General features: G+C 35.0%; 1 protein-coding gene across 1 annotated transcript; it reads right to left on the bottom strand.

Annotated features, from left to right (window-relative positions):
* Nucleotides 1–3708: 3708 nt before the first annotated feature.
* gba3 (glucosidase, beta, acid 3) lies at nt 3709–10105 on the bottom strand. Its single transcript, XM_077201866.1, has 5 exons — nt 9890–10105; nt 9235–9459; nt 7780–8588; nt 7520–7643; nt 3709–6093 (listed from the first exon to the last, which is right to left on the bottom strand). The coding sequence occupies exons 1-5, from the start codon at nt 9963–9965 to the stop codon at nt 5882–5884; spliced, it is 1446 nt and encodes a 481-aa protein (XP_077057981.1). The 5' UTR covers nt 9966–10105; the 3' UTR covers nt 3709–5881.
* Nucleotides 10106–11919: the final 1814 nt, after the last annotated feature.

Here is an 11919-nt window from a genome sequence, read left to right as displayed (position 1 = left end):
GATATCAGCTCAAACGTAGATGTATGCACGCGCTGAGTTTGGGTCTGAGTCATGCTGTGTGTTTGAAAAGCAAAACACGCCACACATTAGGCTTCACGCCAAACTCATCTCATTTCATAACAAATAGAAATATTTGAAGTAACATATGATAATCAATATATGTTTGTCTAGTGTAGTGTTACTTAAGTGTTCATTTTTAACGATTTATAGGCTGCCTGCTATCTAGGCTATTGTTATTATTTTATGCAGCCCTACACATGCCTATATACAAGGCGCAACAAACTAGGTGTTCGCATATATATTTACAAAATACATATACGTATATACACTGCCGTTCAAAAGTTTGGGGTCGGTACGATTTTTTATGTTTTTAAAAGAAGTCACTTATGCTCACCAAAGCTGTATTTATTTGATTAAAAATACAAAACAAACCCAGTAATATTGTGAAATATTATTTCAATGTAAAACAGCTGTTTTCTATGTGAATATATAGTAAAAAGCGTAATTTATTCCTGTGATCAAAGCTGAATTTCCAGCATCATTACTCCAGTCTTCAGTGTCACACGATCATTCAGAAATCAGTATAATATGATGCGATGCTCAAGAAACATTTATGATTATTATCAATGTTGAAAACAGTTGTGTACCTTTTTTTAGGATTCTTTGATGAAAGTTAAGAACAACAGCATTTATTTGAAATAGAATCTTTTGTAACATTATAAATGTCTTTACTGTCACTTTTGATCAATTTAATTCCTCCTTGATGAATAAAAGTATTGATCCATTTTATTTATTTCCCCCAAAAAATAAAATAAAAATTCTTACTAACCCCAAAGTTTTGAACGGTAGTGTATAATGTTACAAAGGATTAATTTTCAGATAAATGCTGTTCTTTTTTACTTTCTATTCATCAAAGAATCCTGAAATAAAAATGTAAATAACTGTTTTCAACATTAATGATAATGAAAAATGTTTCTTGAGCATCGCATCATATTATACTGATTTCTGAAGGATCATGAGACACTGAAGACTGGGGTAATGATGCTGAAAATTCAGCTGTGATCACAGGAATAAATTAAATTTGACTATATATTTAGATAGAAAACAGCTGTTTTACATTGAAATAATATTTCACAATATTACTGGGTTTGTTTTGTATTTTTAATCAAATAAATGCAGCCTTTGTGAGCATAAGTGACTTCTTTTAAAAACATTAAAAATCATACCGACCCCAAACTTTTGAACGGCAGTGTGTTTGTGTGTGTGTGTGTGTGTGTGTGTGTGAGTGAGAAATCTAAAATGTATTCCCAAAATCGTGCAGCCCTATAGTTTGTCTTGATATCAACATGTTTACAGGTGTTTATTTATTTTTTAGAAAGGGACCAGATGCCACTGATGAGTCCTGCTGACTTCAACATTCAGAGTCTCTGTACATGGTAAAATGACAAATCAAACACCTTGGACATGACAGGTGTGTAGGCCTACTATGTTCAAGGAATGGCACAAACGTGTGTGACTGTTTAAGTCTTTGTCTTTAGATCAGTGTGTTTACTAATGTGCTTTTTGTCCTTTGTTGTGCATCTTTGGATTCTGTTGTGTTGTAAATAAATCCAGACAATCTAAAAGCCATTCTTATTTTTTTATTTCTCCTCATTCTTTGTGCAAGAGATTCAATGAGAGATTCACGCCTCCTCGCATAAAGCTTTCTCACACAAAACACGTCATACAAATTTTAAATCAATATATTGTCTTATCTAAATGAGTATGCAGGATGATTTTCACATAGTTTTGGAGCAAATATTCTAGGCTACGTGATACAATTTTCAAAAGTCTTGTGCAGAAATAATCACTATGAGTTTTATGACCTTATTTCAGTGACATTTTTTTTTTCACAATCCACGCATAAACGTTATTATCTTAAAACTACAAACTTGTACATAGATGCTGCTGACATATTACTGTAGCAGAGTTTGTGCTGAATACAATGTAATAAGACTTTAGCCATGAAAATGTCACAAGTAACATTGAGCCACTGTAGTCACTTGGACTATTTTAACAATGTCTTTAATAACTTTTCGGGCTGGCAAGTTTCAATCCCATAGAAGCCTATGAAGGAGTTATCCAGCTCTCAGATTTAATCAAAAATATCTTAATTTGTGTTCTGAAGATGAACGAAGGTCTTACGGGGTTGGAACAACATGAGGGTGAGTAAATACTGACAGAATTTTCATTTTTGGGTGAACTAACCCTTTAAAGGTGCTCTAAGGCTTAGAGTCTAAGCGATGTTGGGTGACGTCACTTCTTGTTGACATTTAAAGTATTGCCAAACAAAACGGAGGCTAGCTAGACCCTCCCTCCTCCTCATCCGCGCACTAACCCCCCAAACCCCACCCCCAAATCCTTCTAGTCCGTTATTGGCTGGAACAGTTTGTTATGTTTCATGGTGCGGGTTAGCCCAGTTTGTTTTTGTTGCTGTTTGTGGAGCCTGGGGTGTCTGCAGAGACCGCGTTTTTTTACAGTGTGTTCAGGGGACAGGCAGCTAGCGGATAGTGAGGAGATGTTTGCTGTATGTGACAAAAACCGGTCTAAAAAACGCGTAACATCGCTTAGAGCACCTTTAATGGTAAGTATAGTATTCAGGTCTCTTGTAATTTGTCTATATTGATACACCGTTTACCATTTGATGAAACTATCATAGTTTGTTAAATGAAGCCCAGGCCTGAAGGCCGATTATGTGAAGTGTAGGCTGACAACAACACGCAAAATGGTGACTTTATTATTTTAAAATGTTTTGATAATTTTGCAGCAATAGTGTATATATATATATATATATATATATATATATATATATATATATATATATATATTACAGTACTACTGGTAAAATATTAGAACACGCATTACTATTTTTTTTAAGAAGTCCCTTATGCGCATCAAGCCTGCATTTATTTGATCAAAAATACAGAAAAAAATTATTACAATTTAAAATAATGGTTTTCTATTTGAATATACTTTAAAAATATCATTAAATATAGTTTAATACTGTGATGCAAAGCATATATATATATGCTGCCCCTGCCCTTGAGGAAATCTGCACGTCCCTGCTCCTGAATTCTCTCAACATGGTTTCAGTGTAAAACAAAGTAACTTCCGATATTTATTTGAAAGAGTAAACTCTGATATTTTGTTGTAAATTTAAAATTAGCTAATGCGTTACATTACTAGTGACTTGAAAAAAATAACCTGATTATGTAACTTGCGTTACTTGTAATGCAGTACTCCCCAAAACTGTTAAAGATTTTTTTTTTCTCACTTCAAAAGTGGTTGAATAAGAGAATATGGCTGAACAGAAATGGGGACATTAGTTTCCAATAATTATTTCACTAAAAATAGCAATATACTTGGTGCTATGATCTTTGCAGCTTCTTGGTTTAAATCTTATAGGGGATTTTTTTTGAGATCTCATACAAACAAAGACTTTGCAGTATCAATTGAGAATATAATCCTGTCATTATTGGGGCCCGAGGGAGGCCTTTTTCAGCCACTCAGATGTTGACAGTTCACAGTGAGTGCCAATTATACAGGACTAAATGGAAATGAAAATATACATGCCAGCAGAAATGGCGAATCCCTTGTAATTGTGCCATTAGTGTTCCCATTCACTTCAGTCCAAATAGGCTGTAGTCAGTCAATTGAATGTCACGATGGTATGGGAGAGTTTACTTTTATTAACGTCTCCAATACAACTCTATCTTTTACATTGAAAATATATTCTTTATCTTTTTGAATGCCTACTACTGACCCGTCAATGTTAAATATTAATTCCATAGTATCTAATCTAATTTTGATTTAAAATCAGGAGTTTGAAAATGAAAGCAATACATTTTTCACAATACATATTGTTTCAGAGCAGCTTTACAGTAAATGCATGCGTCTACATTACAATTTAGAGTGATCTGTTATCGGAGGTGACTGTGTCCAAGACAAGTTATGTATTTAAGAAATATACATACAAATCACGCAGTTAGCTAACATCATGTATTCATTTAAGGCAGAAACAATGAGCTCATTGAAGTAATTATTACAAGTTGTGAACATAATGATTACAATATATAGAAAAATTGGCATTGGTGCATGTTGATTCAGAATTATATAATAGTAAATTAATAATTCTATATTGTAGAAATTGGTCAATTCAAGGAAGGCCTCAAGTCATGTTAATTTGACAAATATTTCTTTGATTGGAAGCATTCAGTCATTCATTTCACGAGGTTCTTCATTCAAGTATTGTAATTACATAAAACATCAGTTATCGGTGTATTGTTACTTTTGGTGCTTTATCTATTCATTGTGCTATAATAATGTGATTTCTGGCCTATAGATGTATTATGATATCAAAATGACCAAATGTAACACTTGCATCATCAGGAGAGCTGATTTCAACATCTGACTTTATTAGATAAGGCACTTTGAAATGGATTCTCTCGCATACAAGCTTTGTTTTTCTTCTTCTTCTGTGGTTTATTCATTGGGACTGCCTTTATCTCACAGGGTATCTCTGTTTCTACATCTTTCTGTTTCGACCGTCTTTTACTCCCTGCTTCTCCCGCCAACACCGGAGCCATATCATTTAACACGTACTGTCACTGAGGCTGAAATCTATAGGACGCTTGTCTAGCACGGTTCCCACACTTCTTGACCAGTGCAGTGAATTATTTAGTTGTTCATGATTAATAAATAAGGATTTTTAAAAGGAACTATAGAGAATGCACTTTTATACCCAATGAAATATTTGAGCGTAACCAAAAATCGTTTTTGCTAACTGCCGTGACTTTTTCCAGGCTGGAATTCACAAATATTAAATGATATTTCCAGGTTTTAATCGTGGGAACCCTGTACCAGGACACAAGTTCTAGGTTTTGAATATAATCTACTTCATACTGGAAATAGTTAATTAGCAGCTAAATTATTCAGTTAATTTATATTAATCTAATGAGTTCCCTTGTTGCTGAATATTTCATAAGTGTGTCAAAATATAAGTATGTTCCAATAAAAATGTGCCTCCATTAATTTGACATCTGTATAATTGACCATCAGTGGAGGTGATTGAATGTTACAATTAAATACACTAATTTACAGTCAAGAAACCTGTATAAAAATATATTTGCCACCCTGACTGGCACATGTGGATTAAAAATAGCTTCTATTGTTGCTTAATTCACTTGAGCTCCGATTATAATATTTCAAACAATACAATCAAATATGATTTGTGAACTCATATTATTAATTTATAGGATGCAATAATGGCTGTTCCTGGGTGAATAATTAGAACAGAACGCTAATTTTTTCAGCCATTTACTCCCTTGGGAGTTTAGGGCAGCAGTTAGATTCAGCATTCCCTCATTTCCAATGGTAATTACATGTGCAATCCAGTTAATGACACTTCAGTTTGCATGTAAAATTACTACAACCTGTTATGTTAATATCTCATGAACATTCTCATTTTACACCATTAGGAGAGTGTAATGACTGTAGAACTCGCATAAAGCAATCCCAGCAAATATACCAGCACTAAATGCTGTTTCAAATTTAATACCATTTTTGGCCACACAGAGGCAGGATTTATCAACAAAACACTAGAACTGACACCATGATTTTCTTGCTCATGCTTCATACTAAATGTTCAAGAACCCTCAGCTAAAGGAATTAAGTCCAACTTCGATTTAATGATAATGACTCACTTGGTTTTACAGCGAGCAACACTGTAGTGTAACCAGTTAGGCTCATCATTATTTAGGCTGCAAAAAATAGAATTACAGACATTTCCTGATGTAATTTCTTCTTGTGTTAAAAACGTTGATTTCGTTTCATAGTAATGTTGTTAAATGCTCTTGGGTTTGGTCTGAGAGCGATGTTTGGATATGACAGCAGCATACGCTCTACCTGAGCGGTATATGGTGCGTTTTAGTTCAGGTGTAGAGAAATCCACATGAAACAAGCCGAAGCGCACATTGAAGCCATCATTCCACTCAAAGTTATCCAGCAGTGACCAGGCAAAATATGCCTTTACATTCACTCCATCTTGACTGATAGCTGGAAAACAAACACATCACCCATATTATAATAATATAGTATATAAAATTTGAAAAACTTCCAGTATTCTGGGTCTCAAAGCTACAATACAAGGACTTTACTGTCCTGTCAACTGGATTTTACAATTTCAGGACTACACCCACCCTTTTGAAAAAGAAATACACTTAAATGGATAGTCCACCCAAAAATTAAACTTACCCCATGATGATTTACTCACCCTCAAGCCATCCTAGGTGTATATGACATTCTTTGTAAAGACGAATACAGTTGGAGATATATTAAAAAATGGCCTGGCTCTTCCAAGCTTTATAATAGCAGTGAATGGGAGCCCAAAATTTGAAGCCCAAAAAAGTGCATCAATCCACTATAAAAGTAATCCACATGGCTCCGGGGGGATAAATAGATAATAAAGGCCTTCTGAAGCGAAACGATGCGTTTAAGAAAAAAATCTATATTTAAAACGTTATTAGCTATAATAAATAGCTTCCGTACGCATAGTGTGCAAGTCGATTTGCACCTCAAGAGTAACCCCTGACGCATGTATGACGTCGGATGTAGGAGTATCGTAAGCTTAGACGTCTCTCGTGGTTTTAAAAAATAGGGCTGTGCAACAAACTCAAGCACCTCTTCTATTATATCAAAACCCTCTGAGATTTCTCTTTAAAATTTCTCATTTTAGACTTCTAGTTCGTGACTGGTGTTTTATTTTGCTCTATCCTCTGCGCTTACGTGTTCGTCAATATATCATGTGTCAGGTCAGAGGTCCCTCTTTCGCCGCAAATCGTTGCATATGGCCGTAGTTATTATAGCTAATAAAGTTTTAAATATGGATATTTTCATCGCTTCGCTTCACAAGGTCTGTATTAACCCCCTATGGATGATTTTTTTATGATGGATGGATGCATTTTTGGGGCTTCAAAATCTCCCAAATTTATAAATGTAATATAAATAATATAATGTAAATATAAATGTAATTAATATAATATTGAATAAGACACTACACTTCAAATAATAATCTAGTACATTGCAAATTTTTAAGTATGTTATAGTCAACACATCAAAAAAGGTGTTTTTTTAGGACAACAAATGATTATTAAAGTAATTATTTAAGAAGCACTTTTAAAGTAAAACATTTCATTTGACATTATTACAAAGTGCACTTTTAAAAAGTGTTAATAAAGTCATGAAAGTGTACTCTCTTTTAATTACACTTAAATATCCTGTTATTTCATTAAAATTAAATGATCTGCAAGTTTGTTTTTTTAAGGAAAAACTATTTATTTTTGTTTAAGAACAATACAACTGCGCATTGAAGCACACTTTTTCACAAAGGCATTACTAGTCTGTATAAAATTAACTGTATAAAATAACCTTTATACTCTTGAGCTATTTTATAGTACATTGCGCAGTGTTAATATGACAGTACCTTTGCCAACTTCCTGCAGTGTCTCCTGATAGAACTGTGCGCGGTCGGCATCTTCTATCTGAACCGGCCCCGTCTGCGAAAAGCCATTTTCAGTGATATAGATGGGCAGACTGGTATATGTTTCCTAAAAAAACGAGCAAATGTAAATGATTTTGTTAATAAGACAATATATGAATCACTGTAAATATATAAATATACTCCTAATTAAATTCAAAATAAAGGAAATTTAGAGAGAATCTTGCACAAATAATTGAAGGTACCTTTATATATTTCAGCAATTTCCGCAATCCATCAGGAACAACAGCCAACCAGTGAACCCCACATATGGGCCATGACGGGTCAATAACCCCCTCGGCCCCCTGATCCCCCACAAAACTGAGCTTGTTGTTCTTACCAGCACTACTTAGATCTTTGACTTTCCGAGAGGTGTAATAGTTTAGCGCAAAGAAATCCACTGTGCCCAAAGGAGTGGGCTCTTCCTTTGAGAAATGGGGTAGCCGATGGCCCTGATTGTATCCCAGATCCAAGCTCCTGTTCTCAATCCTGAATCTCATGGACTCTGGGTAATCTCCTGTGCAAAACACAGGGCAGGCAAACCAGCCCAGAGTGAAGTCCTTGTAGCGCTCAGTGGCTGCAGCATCTTTAGGACAGTCCGGGTTCAACGGCTCTGCCCAGTCACTGTTCAGGGCAAGAGAGACTTGCCCTCCTTGTGAAGACCTGAAATGAGCATTATAAGTATGCCAGGCTTTGGTGTGGGCACGCAGCATGTTATGTCCCGCCAAGTAGACTGATATTCCTGGATCTTTGATCCCAGGGGCAAAGGTGCCATCCTCATGACCCAGCTTGGCACAAACATAGGGCTCGTTCAGTGTGATCCAGAGCTTCACTCTGTCCCCAAAGGTCTTAAAGCAAAACCTGGCATAACTTTCAAAGATGTCTGCAATATCTGCCGAGTTCCATCCGCCAAGATCCTGTAAGGCCTGAGGTAAGTCCATGTGGTACAATGTGATCATGGGTGTCACATCCCAAGCAATCAAGTCGTCGATCACTTGGTTATAATAAGCCACACCTGAGGGTTACAGAAAAAAGGTCAAAAACGCAGGTAAGCAACTTCAGGAAGTATAATGATTTAGGTAACTAGTAGGCCAAAATTAAACTTTTTTTACATTGTCCGTGTCAATCGTTAAAATAATTTAGAGTCGGCATGAAGTAGATATTTTCCTCAATAATGTGACTAATGTATGTCCGAGTGCAATGGGTAAACAAGCTAGGCAAAATTAGGCCAGGACTTGATTTTGTCCATTAGAAATTGATTGGACCGTAGTTGTTAATTGCTATGATCTCCTGTGAGTGACATCATCAGAAAAGAGATGTTGTTGAGAGGTTTTTGATTAAACATTACGATGGCACTTGAATTTTAAACACAAAAGTTGATGCTTTGTTTACTCAAAATTGTTCAAGGCTTAAGAATGCTACAACTTCAATAAAAGTATTTTGACTCGTTTTTCATATTTTCCTGTTCCTACAGGTGAATATTTATGCTATTTGGATAAATATCTAATTGTACTTTTTGTGTTTTTAGTGAGAAGTTATTATTTCAAAGTATTATTTACAGTGTTTGTAAATCTGTTTAGCACAGAGAAAGAACAAGGGATTTACTTTTTTGATTTGACTCTTATGAACCTCACAAAGAGTTTTTTTTTTGCCATAAGCACCTTTTGGATTGACATGATTTGTGGTTCCATCGGGAAGGAGCCGTGACCAGGATATGGACAGACGGTAATGGGTGAGACCAAGCTGTTGGATACATTTCAGGTCCTCTTTCCAGAGCTGATAGCTGTTACAGGCTACATCTCCATTATGGTCTTCAACCACCCGTCCTTTGACGTGACAGAATGTGTCCCATACGCTGGGGCCTCTACCATCCATATTCCAGCCTCCTGCAAGATAATTTAAGGAATTGAAAGGAAAGTTTAGACCCATTATAAATAATCTCATTTAAATTTTCTATTGTCATTCTGTCAAATAACAAACGTTGACTGCTACAAAATAACTATACACATCTGCCTTCAACAAAAAGTACTGGGGTGTTATAATCTAGCGATATCACCTTGCCATGGTATTTGCATCGTACTATAATGAAGAAGACCATATTACCATGGTATTTGTTAAAAAAAACATGACAATATAATGATGCCACGTTAAAAACCTTGTATTACTGAACAACTCTATATTCTAAATAATTACAAATTGTTTGCTATTACATGCATCCTGAAATGCTGAATTTGCAAGTGAGTTAAATCAGATAAAGTCGACAACCACCGCAACGTTTACTACAGTAAATGAACACTAGTGTAGTGTCAAATGTACCTTCTATTTGATAAGCAGCAGTCGCAGCTCCCCACGCAAAGTCTTTTGGAAATACGGTGACATCTAGTGCAGACATATTTTAAGACAATGATGAAGAGGACACTAGACAAAGTTATCGCGCTAGTTAACGGGAAAAAAACACATTCAATCAAGTCTAGCAGCACGTTCACAGCTAAAAGTAAGCGGTGAACGTCAGCACGCCCTGCACGTTACGTCATCGCGCACCTCCGTCACGAGACAGTACAAGGTACTTTAAAAAAAAATAGGCATATAGTGAAGTTTTTTACGTTATTTACATTTTTTGATTAATTTAAATTAGTGACGTTTTTGCTGTTGGGTAGAATAGAAACGTTAATATTTAGTTTTTAGGCTCAACGAATTGTAATGCAAGAGTTTATCGTAGGCTATCTCATGTTTTGTAACTGAAAAGTAAATTATGGAAATGTAAACTGAATAGCCCCAAGGACACAGAGACCTTTGACCAGCATGAGGTGCAGTCCTCTTTACACACGGCTTCTAAATTGTCCCTGGTCACAGTCACAATGTATGAGAAAGATTTATGCTCCCATAGGAAGCCGAAACATCTCCATGCGATTCAGAGTCACAAACGCTGCACACAAGGCATTGTTCTCTTCAGGTTGTTCTGCTGGGACGAGGACCCATCTAGGCTAACTTTTTTCTTTTCTTTTTTTAACACTACTGCCAACCTGTCCAAACTTGTTTGTAGTGCAGCAATGCAAAGAGAACCTTTTGTGAGGGCCAGACAAAAACAAATGAGCACAATGGATCAAGGACCCTTTAGTATTGTGTTGCATTTTGTTTTGTGGTTTTGTAATGGAAAGCCATAACTTTAAAGGAAATGGATGTGCTTTTTGAACTGCAGAAGTGGGTCACTCATATATGTATGTGTATATATATATATATATATATATACACACACACACACACACACACACATATATAATATATATATATATATATATATATATATATATATATATATATATATATATATATATTCAGACATAAATTTTAGGTTAAAATTTATAATAATGTATATGGAGAATTTTAAGTGCAATTTTAACATTTTAAGTGCAATTTGCAGGCCTGGAAAAGTAATGACTAAATTTATAGTAATACAAATCTAAATTATAAAATTTAAAAAACAACGAGAGGGGTTAACACTGATAAATCCAAAGAGGGCAAGAATTCTCAAGATTTTGAGATTTAACAAAGATTTTGATTTATAATTTAACAAAGTGCATATACCATCAGATGACTATTTACATGGTCTTTTTTATAACTCTTCAATAACCTCCTAAAAATTTGTCGAGGATAGAGCTGTTTTACCCATGAGAGTTTTAGCCAAGTTAAATAAATAAATGGACAACATTGACAGCAGGAGAGCAAACTAAACCTCATCAGTTACCAAAAAGAAAATATCTCATAGCCTACTGCTTCAGAAATCTGACACATTTTTATATTTAAACACAGACCTTTGGGGTGAATGTGATTTCACCAAGTAGCCTACAACATGTTCCTCTATTAACATTTTTGTTGATCCTAGAACAAAGTTCCAATCAACCAATCAGATCTAACTGACAATTTTACATTAGGCTATAATGTTAATTTAGGCTTACAACCCGGGTTAGGTGCTTCTACATCAGTTATTATTCACACACAATATCCCTCTAATTTTAGGGATAAGTTATCAGTAGTGTTAGGCCTATGCCTATTCTTTCGGAAAGGAATGTTGTTCCAGGATCAAGAAAATATGTCGATCCGGGAACATGTCTAACTTGACAAAATCACGGTGACCGAGATTTGAGTCAGTTTACTTCAATCAAAAATGAAAAACTTCATGGATAAAAAAAGAGAAATTGAGGATATATTCTATAAACGTAGGCTATATGCCTACTGAAGATGCGATATAAAAGAAAATTATATTTTAAATTAAAGGCAATATTGTATAAAATTTGGGCAATAACAAAAGTGGGTTTAATTAAAAGGATCGGTGTTGACTGGAGTTC

This window comes from Siphateles boraxobius, unplaced genomic scaffold (assembly GCF_051911475.1).
Source record: "Siphateles boraxobius isolate OS27281-9 unplaced genomic scaffold, OSU_SipBor_1 48, whole genome shotgun sequence".
NCBI lineage: Eukaryota > Metazoa > Chordata > Actinopteri > Cypriniformes > Leuciscidae > Siphateles > Siphateles boraxobius.
Note: the sequence above shows the minus strand (reverse complement) of the source record. Positions and strands in the feature narration are given on the sequence as shown.